This window comes from Ambystoma mexicanum, chromosome 13 (assembly GCF_040938575.1).
Source record: "Ambystoma mexicanum isolate Mex_15411 chromosome 13, UKY_AmexF1_1, whole genome shotgun sequence".
NCBI lineage: Eukaryota > Metazoa > Chordata > Amphibia > Caudata > Ambystomatidae > Ambystoma > Ambystoma mexicanum.
Window position 1 is genome coordinate 207240955 of NC_090938.1, and position 19176 is coordinate 207260130.

General features: G+C 44.7%; 1 protein-coding gene across 1 annotated transcript in view; it reads right to left on the minus strand.

The window, feature by feature from the left end:
- SARS1 (seryl-tRNA synthetase 1) overlaps positions 1-19176 on the minus strand; it is a 345554-nt gene that overhangs the window by 230824 nt on the left and 95554 nt on the right. Inside the window, exons 3-5 of the mRNA XM_069633659.1 lie at positions 6098-6178; positions 4566-4724; positions 2861-3004 (exon numbers count right to left, since the gene is read on the minus strand). Coding sequence (XP_069489760.1) covers positions 2861-3004; positions 4566-4724; positions 6098-6178 — 384 coding nt within the window. The remainder of the gene's footprint in view (positions 1-2860; positions 3005-4565; positions 4725-6097; positions 6179-19176) is intronic.

Below are 19176 nucleotides of genomic sequence, written 5' to 3' on the forward strand. Positions count from 1 at the left end.
ACGTATCAACTTTAGTTCATGAGGTTTCATGTTGCGAGGTGACTGACCTTTAAACTTAAGTTTTTCAAAATCTCTCGTAACTTAGCTTCCATCAACCGAGTCTCATAAAAAACCTTCCATACAGCCAGATGCTCAGGGTAAAAAGATCGAGAAGTGACCCAGAAGACTACAAGATAGCCATCCAAGAGATGGGGAAAAAGTTCCTGGAGAGGGGATATTCGGAAGAAGAAATAAACACAGCTCAATCACGAGTAGCCATACAAAGCAGAGAAGACCTATTGAAGATAAAGACTAGGCAAGAGTCGGCTCCCCCACTGGTCTTTGTGTCCAAATACTCACGTCAAAGCAACCGTATTAAGTGCATTATTAAAAAACATTGGAACACATTATTATGTGATCAGAGAGTAGAACACCTGTTTAATGAAGTACCCACATTTGCCTATCAGCGGAGTCAAAACCTAAAAGACAGACTAGTTCAAACTAAACCAGCACTTAAGAAGAAACTCACAGAAATAATTGGAACATTTCCTTGTTTGAATTGTAGCAATTGTAGGAGAAACAGTAAAACATCCCCATACAGGAGAGACAATCAGACTGAAAGATTTTGCTACATGTGACTCTATTAACGTGATTTATGCCATCAAGTGTCCGTGTGGACTGTACTATGTGGGTCAGACATTGCGAGTAGCAAAAATGAGGTGGAACGAACATAGATCATGCATAAGGAACCACAATCTGAACTCAGCGGTGTCAAGACATTGGGATGAGAAGAGACATAACCTGGCTCAAATCCGCTTTGTTATCCTAGAAGTGGTTTCTAAAAGAGACACCCACGAGAACTTCCAAAGGAAAATGGATCAAAGAGAATCCTTTTGGATAGATCGTCTGAGTTCCCTTACTCCAAGGGGGCTCAATGAAGAAATAAACTTTGTGTTTCTTGTGAAATCATTTCTGTAGACTAGAATTAACTTTATATTTCATTCACAGAAGATCGATATTTTCCATGAAAACAACCGTTGCTATTGTTCCGCTATTTAACCGCATTTTACATTCCTTGCCATGTTTTTCTCTAAGATTGCACTATACCTAGGTTTATGTCTTCATAATAGTGGAAAACTCATTGCTTAAATGACACCATAGTGATAGAATACATGTCCCAGAGTTGGATTACTATGGATTATTTTATTTCATACGCCCCACTTCCCATATTTAGTTAATGTGGACCTATAGTCTTGCATACATCATTACGATCCGTTAATTGAATACACACTGCTAGTCCCCTAAATACTCTAGCTACTGCGCCTTTAGGCTCAGTAGACATGAGATTACAATCACGCGCATCGACTTTCAATGCGTTGGTCACCATGGAGACATCCCCGCCCCCTGGCTCGAGCCCGAGGGTGGGGCGCGAGGCGTACGTGCTCCAGGCAGGACCACAACGCCTCGCACCGTCTCCATGGTAACCTTTAAAACGAAAGGTAAACTAACGCGAGCGCGTTGCAAGCGGCTCACTCTGCGGTCACGCTTTGTGCACAACAGAAGCTTAGTAAGTACAGCAGTAACAATTAGATTTCACATGCCTTACCTACGGAAGGACTTGAGGATGACTTAGCATTTTTGTTTAACTTTCTTGTAGATCTTGTTGTACCCTCGTACAACACCACGATTTCAGCGTTTGGCATGACCGAGGTATGACATGCACATATAGTTTAAAGATAGAGAGAATATGCACATTTACTTCAGTTAACTAATTGGTATGCCGTTTTGTTTCATTCTTTCTCATTATCTCTTCAAATGGACGTGATTCGCGGATTGGTATGTGATTTTTGTAATAACCCTTAAACAATGGCTGTTGTATGTACATATACTGTTAACAATGTATTAAGTCATGCTATACTACTTGTTTTTTGCTATAATACCGCCCTGAAGAAGGATTAAATCCGAAATGCATTGGCACCAGAGTATTATGGGCAATTTGAGATGCAAACTCATTGTGTGATTTACAAAAACAAATTTTGGCGGCAAATATTACAGGATTGTGAATTAAACAATTCCTGCTAAAATATTTCTTTGAACTTCATTACTTTTATATCATAAACTGGATACCTAATCTACAACATATTAAACATTAGCAACCTATTTGGGGCTAACTGAGATGCGCCTTTCCTAACAAAGTGGATTCACTTTGTTTCTTGGAAAACTCAAATGGGAAACATTGCCCAACACCATCTATCAAAAGGTTAGGAAAAAAACGGAATAAAAATAAAACATACGGCCCTTTAGAAGAAACAACCACAGCCAAAGCCCCATACACAAAGTAACATGTTTGATAATGTTCCAAGCTGCAGTGGTTAACTGCCAACTGATTGATCCATTCATGGCAAAATAGGCTATTATTTTTGAGTTAGGCTATCTATGCTAAAGGCCTAGACGCTCCCCTTTTCATTGTGCATCACATTTAATAAAAGCGAAGAGTTTAAAGCTACAACATATTGTCAGCAAGTAATAGCGGTTGCAATGGTTACTTTGCAAAGATGTAAAATGACGACTCAATTTGCAGAGGGCAATTACTGCAAGAAATGCGCTCGCAGATACTACATTTCAGACAGGGTCGGAAGCAAAGCACAAATATCAAAAACAATCTGCCCAAGTGACACATACAATACCCCTGCTCTTGAAGTGCAAATTTCACCATCTTTGCTATGTCTAAATGTTTCAGGATAAGTCGTATGCCCTTAAACTTTGAAGCACATCAACAAGTTAATACTGAAACGGTTGTAGTTTGGGCCACGCTCTCAAGTTCAAACAACGAGCAGTGGAAGGACAAGAGAACAGACTAGAGTCTCAGCAGACCACTTACCTTCAGGAAGTAACCTCGACTGCCAGCCACAATGGCTCCCTTTTCTCCTTCATAACCATCCACCATTACAACAAGGTCTACATGAGAGTACTTCTTGCGCACGCTGCAATCCCCCCAGATCTTCTCCACCTTGTTATCATTATCCTGTAGGGAGCAGGAAAAAATATAAATATCAAACATACAGGAAATGTTGGGAGATCAACGAACCTAGACACTACTTAAGTTAACGACACTTCTTCGCTTGGGTCTCTTGCTTTTTCTTTTGGCTTTTATCATCCATATGCTGACGATTTTCTCAGATGCTTCTGTCTTTTACCGATTCTATTCATTCATCTCTACTGGCTTGTCTTCATGCGATACAAGCATGATGTCTTCCCGTTATCTTCACCTCAATCTTTCCAAGACTGAGATCCTTTTCTTTCCTGCTAATACTATTCCACCCCCACTTGCACCTTTCCATTTAATTTTCTCCATCTTCTTTGCCCATTTCCCTTATCGCACGTAACTTGGGTGTTCTTTGATTCCTCACTTTCCTTTGCGACTTATTTCTATTATTTCATGCTCTGTCGCTTTCAATTATGCAACATTCAGAAAGCTCGCTTGTTCCTCACCTTTCCTACTTCTAAGGTTCTTATATCTTCCTTTGTTTTTTCAAATCTTTTTTATTGCTCCTCTCTTTTTTTGGTCTTCCTTCTACTCATCTTGCTCCTCTCCGTTCTATTTATCGCTCGTCTATTCGTAGTACTCTGTTTGCTGTCCCCTCAAGGCTATTTCATCTGCTCTACACTCTCTTTAATGGCTATCCTTTGAAGCCGGTCTCATTTTAAAAATAATTTTGTATTGCTTTTGAGTGCCTTAATGGCCTTGCTCCGCCTTATCTCTTTGTATTCTCCTACGACTCTTTGTTCTCAATCTTTTTCTTCTAACTGTTCCACATGCTCCTTGTGGCCCCTCCTACTTCTCACTTCTTGCACCTAGGCAGTGGAATGCTTTACCCCTCCTCCCACCACTAGATTTCATCTTTCCCTTTTTTTCAAAACTTGTCTAGAAGTAGATCTTGTTTCCGACTAAATTTTGTTTCATTTACTTACTCATTTGTATGTACCGTTTGCTCTAAAAATACAATAAAAATAATACAAAAACGATTAAAGTCTTCCAGATCAGTAAAAATAAAATGTCTGAGAGGCCTTGATACACAGGTTTGCATCTTCTGAAGACACACATGTCATTATCAGGCTACCAGATAGATCAAGGCACACAATGTACACAGCAACGTGTTACTGTGCCAATCCCGGCCTTGTTTTTTGGGGTTTTTTTTCATTTATTTTTTTTATACTGACGTCTATTTTCTGGATGAAATGTACATGCATAAACTAATGCAATGGAAACATGGGGACCCCACCATCAATATAAGCATGGCCCCAGTGAAATAGATTGTCAAGCTATCATATGCCATGGCTCAGAACTATCAGGTGGCAAGTCCCACTGCAATGTGCAGCGACATTCATATTGCCCCAGAACTGAGAAACACCTGCAGGAACATGGGCACTGCCGGCAAAGCACTCTGAGCACAGCCTGACGGCTACTAACATAATGAGCGGTAGATGAGCCAATTAAGGACTGGTGCCATTGGTTGCCTAAAAAGCATATTTCAAAATAGGTAAGAGCACCAAAGGAATACAACTGGCTGCATAAGCAAACTCACCTCATCATTGCTGATAGGCACAGAGGGATGGAGGAGGTTTCCAATTTCCCGCAGACTTTCAAACCTCTCATCTTCCAACTTCAACCGTTCAGTGTTGCCCTTCTCGATGGCCTCGTCTATGAGAACCCGTAGCTTTTTAATTTGTGTTATTGTCAGACCCTGAAACAAATCAAATAAATCCCTGACACAACATGATAATAAAGGAGTGTTTTTTCAATTCATGAACAAAGAGTTACCGTAGAGCCTATGGTCTTGTCTTCGAAAACAGCAGAACTATTTCAGATAAACATTCGAGAACACTGCCTGTTGGAATAATGGGTATTTAACAGATTTGTTTTAACCGACATAGAACACCAGTCTCCATGCACAATCTTCACTAGCCAGTAGGCTCGAGAATAAGGTTAAATTAAGCCTACATCTATCGTAGTTACACAGTCTGGGCTGGAACATTTCTGGGGAGTTTAAGATTAATTGTTACTAGTTATTCGATTTAAGTTTATTTTTTGGGGTCAGAGAAACACTGTACGTGCCTTTTTAAAAGACAAACTCCAGCCTACTTAAGACGGTTGTAGACACATATGCTACTTCCAGTCCACAAAATCTACTCTTCCCTCACAATACAAAATTATTACCTTACAGGACATGCTCACAGGCAGAAAAAGAGAGGAAGAAAATAAATTGAGCCACAACAACTTTAAACAACCTATGTGCCCCTTTCTACATGTGAAATGTAAGTATACAAGTGCCCCACCCCAATGATACACATTAACAGGCTTTGAAGACGGTGTTCTTTCTGAATATAGTGCGACTTACTTCCAGGCAGTCAACTTTTTTTTACCACTTACTCATTGCTTTAAAAAATAAAAACAACAAATAAAAAGACACAAAATTAAAATGAAAATGGCCCTTTTAGTACTGCAAGATAAATTTTGAAAACCTTTACACCAAAAGGGAATATTGACAATGGCAAAACGTTCAACTAGTATCATCCTTTAAACAATAATATTTCACAGGCCAAACCGTGTTATACGGCCTTTTCATGAGCTTTGTGCCCGATGTGGCTATGCAATCTTTCCTATGCAATTTCCTCCTGGTTGTGAGAATGAGATGCTAAAACTATTTTTTCAACAGGACTCAAATGAAGATAAAGAGCAACATTAGTACAGTTAATTAACACATTTATGTTTTGTTATTTAATCACCCATGTAAGATTCCCAAAACTGGTGCTTCAACTACCATTATCGCAAATTTGAAGGGAGACAGCGAAGAAGACAAGTTGCATTATGATATAGTATATAAGTCATTAATAACGCGCCTGTACACAAGGGTTCATTATGAAGTGCATTTTTCCAGAAGAGTCTATAGTCAATATTTAAAGGAGAAGCCATCTGTAGATGTAGCTTTCATTTATGGATATACTAGTGAGGCTGTACATTTTTGGTTTAAATTATCCAAAATGAACTGCATGTGCGATCTAACAAAAAGAGGAAGACTGGCCCAAAAGTGAACAATGTCAGACAGTCAAGACTCACCGTAAGGATTTCTGCTGAGAGGTCATCAAGGTTTTGAGCAATTTCTGGAATGGTATCATCATCTCCCATTGGTTCTTTTTTCTGGAGAAAAAAAAAGAACATTATTTTCCCAAAAAAGGTTGTACTTGAATCCACTTAGAAAGCATGAACTCAAGATCTACAACAACATTAATACCTTTTCTTATTATAAAGCACTTGCATCCATAGCGTAATTCTATTACCAACTGAGAAAGATTTAAAATACGTCTGTCCTGTGAGAAATCAAGCCTGTGCAGTGCAGGATGCCAGATTACAGCAGGTAGTGGAAAACCTGATGTTCTAGCCATGTTGGGTAGATTTTTTCAATATCTGGCTGCATAGTTACATTTTGCAGAATGAAACCTACTTTCAGTTCTCTTAATAACCATAACGAGCATACAATCATTTTCTTCGATGTGAGCATAAGTGATTTTGAATTGAAGAAAATGTACAATGAACTGCTAAAAAAAACAAAACAAAAAAAAAACTGTTGGCTGAGAAGAAAAAGATAACCGTAAGCAGCTAAAAACGCTCTATAGTTCGCTGCATTTTTAAAAAACCGTGTCACTCTTCAACAAGAAGCCATGTTCCACATTTTGCAAAAGAGACAACCTCATGAGAAGAGAAAATCAGGCCCATGTGACATCGTCCATTTGGTCCACCCTTTTGTGCGCAAGATGGTGCAAGAGTTCCCGTACACCGAAATGGTTTCTGAAATTTTTTCCTTCAATGGTGGTGGGTCTAAAACCCTATGTAAAAAGAAAATGCACTGCTGTGCTTCCTTTGAGGAAATGTTTTTCATTCTTTAGAAAAGAACAGAAACACCCTTAAATGCTTCAGGAATTTTTGCACAGCAAGTGCAAGTAATGGTCATGATGCCTACCCCCGGGGAACCAGACCAGGTCCAGCAACCCCGGAAGCAGGCATCAAGTTATTTTGAGTAAGCCCAAAAACCCCTGCTAGGGGCTGTTTGGGTGCGGTCCTGGCGCCTATGGCGCCTGGTTCATAGAGTAGAACTTACCTGATGCAGACCATGCTGCAAAGCTCCAAGCCAAATGAGGCTTGGAAGGGACTATTTTACCTTGGGACTATTTTTTTTACTCGGGTGGGGAGGAATACTTACCTGGGACTACTTTGGAGGCTATTTAAACCATGCCCGAAGAGCAGCACACGCTTCGCGTTATTCTGCATCCAGCAGCGTAACGCTCACCGTGTCTGCAAGCCTGCATCCAGTCTTCTGCCACGCCCGCCTCGAGTCTGCAGCTCCTAGAAAAAGGGAGGAACAGAAGGAGAAGAGGTTAGAATAAGAGCAAAACCTTCGATCCTTACCTGAATTCCAGATCCACTGCGCCTTCGAGCTGGAAGAAAGAAGCATTTTACGCACGCCGCCTCGCCTGCTGCAGCGCCGCGCTGAACTCACCGGCCTTCGCAGCATCCTCACGATCCACCGCATCCTTCTGCACGTTCCCGCCGCACTCTGGCACCCAAGGGGAACACAAGAACAGCAAAGGTGAGCCAAGGGAAGAAACAGAGGCAATAGTAACTACCCCCATAGATTTACCCGATTACTGCCGGGGGTACTATTCCTCTTCACGGGTTGGCGCAGTCTCCATTGCATCCTCGCCGTACCCCGGCCCCTAAGGGGAACAAAAGGACAACAAGGTGAGACAAAGGGACAAACAAGGGGAACTCTTCTCACCACAATAGACTTAACTAATTTTACCGCCGGAGGCATTATTCCCGAACTTCATATTTTCTCTCCACACCTGAATAAGGGAGCAAGCAACAGGTTACATTCTGGCCTTATTTTATTGAACTGTGTACGATAAGCCAAATCCTTGCCTGAACTTCGTCAGCTACCATGAGGAACTCTTCGCTGGGGTCAACCTGCAAACTGCAAGGAATCGGACAAGGGTGAAAGTCAGACATGTGAACTCTTACGAACTACATACTTTTCGGAGTCAATATTGTTCTGGAACTCACCAATTCCTTCGAGCCATTGAAGCAACTGATTATCAACGCGCCCCTGCGCTCAATGCAGGATGGAGAGCTCATCTTTTCAAACCATCAGGTGGGACTATAAGAGGGAACATCAAAGGTGATCTGTGGGGAGAACAGCGGGGGTGGGGGGATTTACGCTCAACTCCACGGGTGGTTAATCCCCTTTCTCCATTTGCAGAAGAATATTCCTACGGGCCAAGCAAACGAAGCTAGGTGGGCCGGGCCAGTCCAGTCCGTCATCTCGGCCCTATGCGTCACATTGGTGGAGACCGCAGCTGTCCAGTTCAGATCGACGCCTCTGTGGGAGCCAGGTGAGCTTAACAGTAATGTGAAAGAAATAAAAAATGTGTATGTCACATTCTTAGCACTGAGACTGTAGTGCCAAGAACAAAACAGACTTTCTTAGCATGGGGCTATAGTGAAGGTACACTAAACACCTATGCAGTCGATGGCAACCAACATTGTGAGCTACCCTAGCTGTATAGATCACAAATATCAGCAGCCTTCAAATAAACTGCAGTCGAACCAACCGTAAATCATTTAATGTGTTTCATCTGTTCACAAGATTATATGAAATGAGTACCAGGCCGGCCGTGTCTTATACCTCCCAGCCAATGAGGAGACTCAAAACGGGGGCTTTACCACACGGTTAAACCCTCCCCCCCCCCCTCTAAGCCACCTCAGAGCGGGAAGCTGCCATCTGGATGCTCTGGCAAGTGCTCCCCCCTGCTATGCGCCCCATTCCTCCTACCCCCCTTTTACACATATCTGCCCCGCCCACTCCTGCCCCACTTGCCTTGTGCTGACTGGTCCCTCTCCAGTACCAGGGAAAGCAGTGTTCCCAGCGCATCACCACAGCTGTGCGAATGGTCACAATGGGAAGGGAGAAGGGACGAATATGTGTAGTCCTTGTCCCCGTTCCATGGCGACAAGCTCCGTTTTTTTGTTTTGTTTCAGTTGGGAAACACCGAAGACGTTTCACAACTTACAAAAAGACACTATTAGTACCCTGGTCCAACATGCCAGGATACTAATAGCAATAAACCCTGAGCTGGGGGGGTGGACAGGCATTACCTTTAACTCCCTGTTGCCTCCCCACATAAAAGAAAAAAATGGCAACACCCAGGGAAGGGCCTCGGTTGGCTGGAAATGCGGGCAGAGAATGCATATACCTCGCCTGCTGTTCCAGCCACCTGATTGGCTAATGGATCTTCCCCAGGTGTGAATAAGCCTTTCAGCTTTCCTGAGTTATCCATTTACTTTGTAGTAATAAGGATTGCAAATTATTAAAAATGTATTGATGGAATGCGGTGCGCCAGATAAACCACGTCAAAGCGCAAACTGCTGGGAGGGCAGGAGAATAAAAGGAGGGGATGAACAAACATTAAAAGGCAGATGAGAATGGTTAGAGAGATTTTCTCTATGGCTCTGTGGTCACAGTACTCCGGCAGATCTGCCAGACACGGTACTACTAGGGATTCCTTAAAGCTCCCCAGGTTCTCAAGTAGTAGTCGTGGCAGAGCATCCCAAGCCTAACTCAAGTGTGGTTTCCAGGCACAGTACATACTTGTTAGGCATGGAATGAGGCAGCACAGCATCTGAAGCTTTGCAGATGAGGGAGACTGAACCATAGTGCTTGCCAGGGATCCCGTGGTTAAGATTCTCAAGTCAGTTCAGCTCAGAGTCTACAGGGTCCTGGCAGTGAAGGGGCACTCGCCTCTGGGTCTGGGGATGCAGGCACGGTTAGGAGCCTCACGGAGGAAAGGCCTTTGAACAAGAGCTGTGATCTAGTTGTCTCGCCATATATGGGGAAAGGCACACCGCTGTGGGTTACTTTTGGTCGACTTTGGAGAGGAAGAGTTGCTGTGGATTGCTCAGGATATGAAAAGGGTGATGTGCAGAGATTCAGTCCTTCAAGTAGCAGGTCTTCCATAAAGCAGGTGTGGCGATCCAGTTTTAGACTAAGCAAGTGGACAAGGGGGTCTGCTTTCATCCCCAATCAGGAACCAATGAGTGACCACTGCACCCAATCACACACCAAGCATAATTCAAACAGAATGGCGGACCATTGCTCCAAGTACACCCACGCATTCAGGAAAGGTCTCAAGACAGGAACAAAACCACACTGTCCCAGATAGTTAGAACCGTTTCATGATGAAAACAGCTCAAAAAACGTTACCACCAACCCACATGACTATCAACTGGGCGACACTATGGAATACCCCTTCTTTACGAGTCGTATGAAATCTTGAGGTAGATGACAAAAAAAAGGAGCAGCCCTGACTCAGGCTTGAGATCAAACCTTGCTGGGAGAAAATTTACAGTAAAAAACAAGGAATCCAGCAAAAGGAGGCCAGTATCCTTCAAGTTAGGCAAAGGAACTTAAATTCCATCTCAACAGGAACAGAGAAATGATCAGCTGCTTTCACAGCAACACTTAAAATCCATTGGTGAAACATAACATCAACCACAAAAAGTGTCTTTTGGCCAACAAAGAAATTATGGACAATATGCAGCCATTGCTTAACAATTTAGCAACTGTCAAACAAGTTTCCAATTTGCATTGCCGATTGTATTTGCAACCTATTATAAGTAGGCACTGAACATGAATTCAAGAACATCGAGACGTTTGAAATTGTGACGGATGTTATACATTTGCCAGACATTAGTAGGCTCACTACTTGGACCCAAATCTTGTTGCGGGTTCGAAATTGCCAGGAGATGGAAGCCATTTAGCTCCTAATGTAGCCTAGAAGAGCCTGGTTTGCTTGACACAAACAGCTACCAAGAGCTACTTTTTTCTACACATGCCAACTAGTGCTAAAGAAGAACAAATGACTTACCTTTCAGCAATGTTCTTTCTGATGTTCGTTCCTCACACATTCACCATCTAGGATATCCTATCCAAGCACAGCGGTTTTCGGTCAACCTTTCCATCACAAGGGGGCACGGCACAGCTCCACCCAACGCATTGGCGCACCCCACGCCGGACATGATGTTAAGGCAGACTTTATCAAGGTGATGTGCCCTTTAGCCTCAGTTACACATTTTTTGCCCTAGCACTCAATGCAGAGGGACCGCAAAACAAATGGTGTAATTGCAATCAGCCAAGAATGCCAGCAGGAGTGGCGATGAAGAATCTGTGGAACATTCACCAACAAGATTACCAAGAGGTAAGTAATTTGTTCTTCTGACGGATTCCTCATCTATGATGGGCTCCCATACCAGTGCGTGTATATGGAGGATGGAGGAGAGCAAGGACACCACCTAGACTATAAAACTCGGGAAGACCGCCCTACCAAAACAGGCATCCTGACCTGAAAGGAAATCCAACGAATAGTGTCCAATCTATGGACACTCCCGTCCCCTGCACACCTTAATGCCGATATATCAGCCAAAACATTTGTTATAAATTGATAAAGTGCAAAATAAATTCAAAACAGTGTCACATTGACAGAATTCCATTAAAGTCTTCACATTTTCTTTATTCAATATTCTTTGCATGTTCTAATCACAACCAGCAGTACTCAACGCGTTTCGGGGATATATTCCCCTTCTCAGAAGCAACATTTTGCAGATACAAACATAGATCAACCCAATTTCTTATATATACTATTTATTCACATATATAAAATGTTACATAGGTCAACATGCCAGAAGGTTTACAGACTAGATCTTGTTGAGTCCCGTGATTTACTGTGTGTGTGTCACTCAGCTGATTTAATGGTATATATGATGGCCCAAGTGTCCATGAGGCCAGTGAACACTGGCTTTCAGTCACCCCAATTATATTCTCAGTGTATTTAGGACCAACTCTTACTTGTCAACCAAAGAGGTGAAGTGGAAAGGTAAACTCATGAAGCCTACCTGGCCAAGGCAACTGTTTTTAACCCAGAAATCATATTCAATGGGAGCAAACTATAAGGAAAACGAAACATAGTGATACATGGTCAGCCATAACATTAACTTTCAAATACTCTTTTAAAATCTGGAAGTTGATATAGTGTCAAAGACTCACCTGAGCCTTCAGGTAACTTCCCATCGGCTCAGACCACAGGTGCTATAGAGGCTATCTCCCGGACTCCTTAATGCTCCCCAAGTTCAAATCTGTTCCCTGAAATGTCGATTCTATAGCAGTGAAATTATAATACCTTTCTAGAATGTTATTAAGGTAACTACTTCAAAAACTACGTCGCAGATTTCGCACATATTCTAGAAAACCATTCATGCGTATATGTTTCTCCTCTCTCGCCTTGGATAGTAAGATCTGAATGTTCGCCGCTGTTCTCGTGCCCCAGTATTATACGGAGTATGCTGTTGCTTCCAACTAAACAGTTTCCTGGAACGGTCACACAATGTGTCTCACGTGAGTCTGTGTTCCAATTGTGCTCTCCATCTCATGAGAATACGGTGACATTGTAACATGGAGTAATTCAATGCTGGCTTATCATCACACCTATGTGACTTCTGTTTAATCTTGTGATACAGACAATCTTACAGTTTCAACACTATGACAATGTCTATTCGTTGCAGATTTTGTTATGGCTTCGTGTCAGGGCTGGTATTCCTCCCCTGCAGCCATACAGTTACTGAATTGGTTATCCTATGGTTGAGATTATAAGGATTGAGTGGTGTGCACTGATTGATTTTCTGAAAGGAAATCCAAGCAGTAATGCTTATTAAACATGGGCAGACACCCATGTTGCTGCCTGTCCATGTCAAGGACTCCCCTCTGCAGGAAAGAGGTGGTCGACACTCCTCTGGTAGAATAAGCTCAGAGATCCTTAGGCACTATCTCACGAACCACTTCATAACATTAGGAGATGCAGAGAATGATCCACCTTGACAGGGTCTGTTTGGTCATAGTCCTGCCAGTACAGGCACCAGCATAACCAACAAAATGCTGGTCACCTTTCCTTGTCTCTCTCATCCGAGAGATGCAATATCTGAAGGCCTGCATCGGGTCCAGCCGATGGAATTGTTACTCTGCCTTCGAAGGGTGAGGATGAAGAAAAAAAAAAAAACGCATGAAGATGGATCTTGGAAAATCTGAGACCATCTTTGGAAGAAAGGAGGGTCTTACTCTCAACATCACCTTCTCTTTGGAGAAAATCAAATAGGGAGGTTTAATAGATAATGGCTGGAGCTCATTCACCTGTGATGGCAACATGAACATGAACTTAAGGATGGGCAACCATATAGAACAGGAATGGGGGTGTTCAAACTGAGCTTCCATAAGGAATGCCAAAACCAAATTCAAATCCCACAAACTGAAGCGGTGGAATGTTACACAAATCCCTCAAGAACTGAATTAATGGAGAATTATAAAAAAAAAATGTGCCCTATTCAGTGGCCTCTAAAAACCACAGGCCTAAAGACAACAAGAAATCCAAACAGGGGGATAACCGACAAGATAAAGGGTTCATGTCCCTCTCCCAACACAAGCGAAAATGTATACCACCTGAAGGCATACATAAAGTTCCACCGGTTTCTGAGCGGAGTACATCTAGGACATTGTCACACAAATACCATTCCTTGTATCTCTGCCTCTCAGCAGTCAAGCATGAAGGTTCAGGCTCCTGAAGTTCGGGTTTAGGACTCACCCTACAATTGGGAGATTACATCCACTCTCCTCTGGAGGTCCCTCAGAGGGAAGATGACATGTCCAGCAACTCGCCAGTCTGGAGCGATCCCAATCAAAGTGGCCGTGAACAGGCGCAATCTTCTGAGAACCAGCAGAATCCTAGGGATCAGAGAGAACGCATAAATGAAGATGAATGTCCATTTCACGGTCGGTCAGACCCCCAGAGTTCCGGACGAGGAATTTCCCTGGTGCAGAACTTCCTGTGCACATTGGAAGCAACTAGATCTACTTGAGGAGCTTGCCAGCTGGAGAAAATCTCCTCTAGAAGTTCCTGGCAGAGCTTCCGCTTGAGGGAGGCCAAAGTCTGTCGGGTCAAGGCATCTATTATAAATAACCTATATCATATCTGCTGTGACATTCGTTCTACCAGCAAGATGGACAGCAGTTAGAAGTCTTTCTCCAGAGACCAGAATCACAGTTGCATTATTTCTCTGAATTGCGGCAAAGACTCCACTCCACCTCACTTGTTGAGGTAGGGCATGGCCACTGTGTTGTCAGTCAGGATCAGCGCAGACGTGATGCCTGATCGATCTCAACTACAGCAAACTGATTTGTTCTCAAGACTCCAAGGGAGACCACAATCACACTCCGCTGAAGGCCAAGGTTGACGACACACCTCTCAACAAGCTGTCCCTCAAGGACCACCATGCAAGATCTTGAGCCACTCGGGTTGATGCCTAAAAAAGGTCCGACATGTGTCCCTGGCCACGGAGGAGTCACTGAAGAGATCTAATTTGCAGGCGTGACTCCAGAACCATCAGAATGCAGGAGGCCATGTGGCACAGGTGCAGAAAGGCCAAGGCAGGGACCTGTATCTGGAGGACACAGACCATCCGAGAGAGGTTAGCCACTCGGTCTTCGGGTGAGAATGCACATCTCAGACGAGTGTCCAAGACCGCCCTTGTAAATCAGAGCTTTTGGGACAGTAAAAACCTGAGACCCTTTGAAGTTCAGGGAGAAACACAAGCTGTGCAATAGACTGCATGTAAGGAGCAGGTGCTCTGACACTAGGTTGGGGGAGCAAGCTTAGACGAGCCAGTCGTACAGGTCAGATAGGGAAAGATAGGAATGGTCTCCCTTCTGAGGCGAGCTACCACCACTGCTCGCTTTGCCAAAACACTGGGAGCTGAAGAAAGACCAAATGGCAGGGTCGTGAACTTATAGGGATGCTGGCCTACAACAAACCTCAGGTACTTCCTGTGCCTTCAATGAATGAACACATGGAAAAAGCACCCTGAAGGTCCGGTGATACCAAACCCGTGCTGCAGTTCGAAGGCTTGCAGTATCTGGGCTAGAGTGATCATTTTGAATTTGTCCTTGCGTAGTGTGAGAAAGGCATGGTATCAAGAGAGACTGACTGAAAAGTAACAGTTCGAAAACCTTTATTTATAAAAACTTTGTTGGGTTGGTGGAATGCTTAAATGGCCCCAACGCTAAAGGGGTGGTTCCCTCAACTGATGCTTCCAAGGGTCGTCAATGTCCCCAAGTCCAAAGCCGAAGTCCACCTGTGTCTAAACCTATTCTTGCCCTCACTCTTAGACAAAATGTGTTCAGGGATCTTCTTAAAGAAAAATGGTGGTTAAAAAGGAAATGTAAACCACAGCTGGTTTCAGGTAGTCTTACCAATAGGTGTAAGTGTCAGTTCAAAATAGTTCAACTCAAAAGAGTTGCCCTTGGAACCTTCCTCTTGCTGTACGTCAATAGAGTTCACAATGTCTCTGGGTCTCGTGGGGTTTCCTTCCCCAAGCTTTGATCCTTCCAGTTCCAAAAAAAAAAAAGAAAGTTCCTATTAGGCCTCTCAGGATTCCCTTCCCCAAAGTTTAGGCCTCTCTTCACAATGATCAACAATGTCTCTTGTGGGCCTCTCAGGGTTTCCTTCCCCAAGCTTAGGCCCCTCTGTTTCACGCAAAAGTTAACCTTGTCAAGATGCACTGTTTTAACACACAGTTCTTTCCATGTGGTAGTGTCAGAGACTTTCAAAAACGCTGGGCTTTGGTTCCTTCCCTCCGCGATCACTCGGACTCCTGATCCCCTCTCTTTGTAGTCCGTTTCTTCCTTTTGGGCACCTTTCCCTCTTGTGCTCTTTTCCACTCTGGCTTTGTTTCTCTTTTCACCTTTCTTTCCTTCTATGGTGCACACCTGCACCCTTCTCTCTTCTTTGATGTGCCTCTTGCACACTCCTCTTGACTTTATCGTGCACCCTTGCACCTTCCTTTCTTCATATCGTATGCCTCTTGCATTTTCCCTTTTCAACATGGGGGTCTTGTGTACCTCCTTTTCCTGCTTTCGGGTCTCTCAAACGCTTTACTTACTCTCACTTGGTAATTCCCTTTCTCAATCCATCGGGTCGCTAGCACCCTCCTTTCCTGTTTCGGGTTGCTTGCACCCTCACTTTGCTTTCTTTCACTTATTTTTCAATCTGTTGGGTTGCTCGGTCCCCCTTTCCTGCTTCAGTTTGCTTGCACCCTCATTTTACTGCCTTTCACTTCGCACCCCTCGCACACTTTTCACCTTGCTTTCTTTTCCTTTCCACTTTACTTTCTACTTTCAAGCCGCTGTCCCGCTCCAGCCATCCTCACGCGCCCGGGTTCCTCTCATTCACCTAGCGAGACTCACCACCTGCTGCTCAGACACCCCTGGGACCAGCACATATCCCAGGGGAAGGAGACATGTGCCAATAAGCAGCACCTTGCCTGCCACCAGCTTTAGGGAGACACAGATCCTTCACCCCACTGCGACCCCTTTGGTAAACCGGGCCAGCGTCTCGGCATCCCGTTCTCCACTTGGCCTCCCAGGCTTTTCGTGTTGCTGCCTTCACGTTCCAACCAGCAAACCCAGCTCGCTCATACTTCTTGGCAGAATCACACCTTTTATACCTGAAGTCATTGTCAAGTGGAGTCAGGTGTAAATGGGGTGGGTCGATTGCCGGACCATGCCTGACTATGTGTGACAATCTACTGGTGTTACATGGTAGGCCTCACTTTGTATTCCCATGTTATTTCTATGAGTAATCCTCATTGCTCCAGATTGCCTATTCTTCGTCCCAGTACTTATTGGAAATACGGAGGGGGAGATGGGGCGTGATTGGAAATACCCCATTAAGGAGGAGGGAGAGTGTGTTGGTGCATAATTGGGAAAGGGGGAATATCATGTCTCGCCTTGGGTAGTCTTCCAATCTCCCGTGATCCTCCACTCCGGTGATCCTCCCTCGCTTGTCCACCCCCCAGGGCCGGGATCCAAAAGCGATGGCCCTTCCCTGGCCACCTGAAGGGAAGATCCTGGGGGAGTAGGTGGGAAAATACCACCAGATTTCACGCAGTAGGTACAAATTAAGGAGCCTGAATCCGGTATCGGAAGTCCCCCGTCCTCCTTCGATACCAGCAAGTAGGTTGACTACAACCACTTGCCTTGTACCAGTTCTATCGCGCTCTTTTAGAGAAACTGGTGGAACTCCTCTAAGAGGATGGGATCCTGAAGCAAGGTGTTGGTGTGAGGGCCATGGACCAGGTGGCACTGCACATAAGTGAGACAGTAGGCCTGCAGAATGACCTTAAGGCCCAACCATCAGATGTGGTCCGGTACCATTCAGTGCTCAATATTGAAAGTTCACCCCCCTTCTCCCTCCAGGGGACTCGTGGCAGAAGACCTCACAGAGGTTTTACACCTTGTGGTGCCAAGGTGACGGTGGCTGCAGCTACTTCACCCCAGTGGGCACCTCCACCCCCCCCCCCGCCACCCCTCGGGAAGCACCTACCCTGAACTCCTCCAGGGGCATCCTAACCGCGACCACGTGGGACGTAAGCAGCTGAGGGATGAAAACCCTGACCCCTCAGAAGGAACGGAGAGCTGTTGAGAGCTAGCCGCAATGACTTTGCCATCACCTTGGAGGATTGGAATCCCTGACGGGAGTCCTCCGCTTTAGCCATAAACAGGCTCTATACATCAAGCGACATGTCTAAAAGAACACGTTGCCGCTGAGCTATTCTCCCAAGACATCATGCGCAAAGTCTGTTGTCCTTATCCAGGAGTGACTCCTGATCACTGTACTCGTGCCCATGGATCGGCTGACACAATTTGTATTTGTTTATATAGCGCTTTACACCAAAGCGCTGCACAATTGAACAACTTAATACATGAAACATAACAATATAACGGTAGAAGCAAATTACAATATGAATCAGTCAACAAAACAGTAAGAAGAGCAATTAACTGAATGGAATAGGGAGAGTAGTGGAGCAGGACTGTGTGGGAGGGAGAGGGGTAAGAAGGAGAAGGAGGAGGGGAGGGGAAAAGGTGAGAGTGGGGCGGGAGGGGAGGAAGATATTCAAGGGGAAAGATGAGGAGGGAGGGGAAGCAGGAGAATGGAGAAGGAGAGATTTAAGGGAGGTGCGGAATGAGGAGAAGGTAGGGGAAGAGCGGATTGCAAGAAGTAGGGAGTTCCAATGCAGGCAGGCTAGGAGTTGTAAGAAGTGAAAACGGGAGGGGGCACAAGGGGACGGGGGTACAGTGAGAAGGAAATGGTCAGCTAACGAAGGGAACGGGAAGGAGAGTAGAAAGAGAGGAGGGATGAGAGATAAGGGGGAGCAAGACCATGTAGAGATTTGAAGACAAGGCAGAGAAAGTGAAATTTAAGTTGGGAGTGAAATGGAAGCCAGCCGAGGCAAGAGAGGGAGGTAGAGATGGAGTCACGGGAGGTAAGGAGACAGAGGGTACGGACAGCAGAATGGTAGATAGATTTGAGGGTGATGAGATGAGAAGTGGGTAGTCCAAAGAATAAGGAAGAGCAGTAGAAGAGGCGGGAGAAGATAAGGGAGGAGAGTAAAAGTTTCAATCAGCCATGTCTAGTCCTGACTGCAGAATCTTAACAGAGGTCTCTCTGCCATCCTGGACCATAGACTGGTAACCCTCATCTACCATTCAGGGATGTGGTCTACTGCTTTGGCCACTGCAGACCATACACCAAACAAGACTCGCCAACACACAATAGACAGTGATGGCTACCCAATGCAAAGATATTCTTTCCCCAGGCATCAGTCTTACTCTTCCTGTCAAGGGGAAGAGGAGGGAAGGGAAGGAGGATTTCAGGCTTGCGGTATCTACCACTAAGCTCTTGGGGGAGGCATGAGTGGACAAGAAAGCTGGATCCAAGAGGGCGGGACTGTAGCCAGTTCCCGGTCAACTGCAGGTGCAGAGGCAGGACTTTGCCACACCTCTAGTACGGGTGCATCCACCGCTAGCTTGAATGGTAGCAGGGTCTCCCTCATGCGGCCCTCATCCAGGATGTTCCCCAGTTCAAACTGAATTTTCAGTCGGGGGGGAGCAGATAGCCCAAGAGTATCAGCCACCTTACTCATCAGCCTCTGGAAGAATGTCTGAGGCTTACTAAAGAGGGGGCTGGAAGGATGTCCAGTTCAGG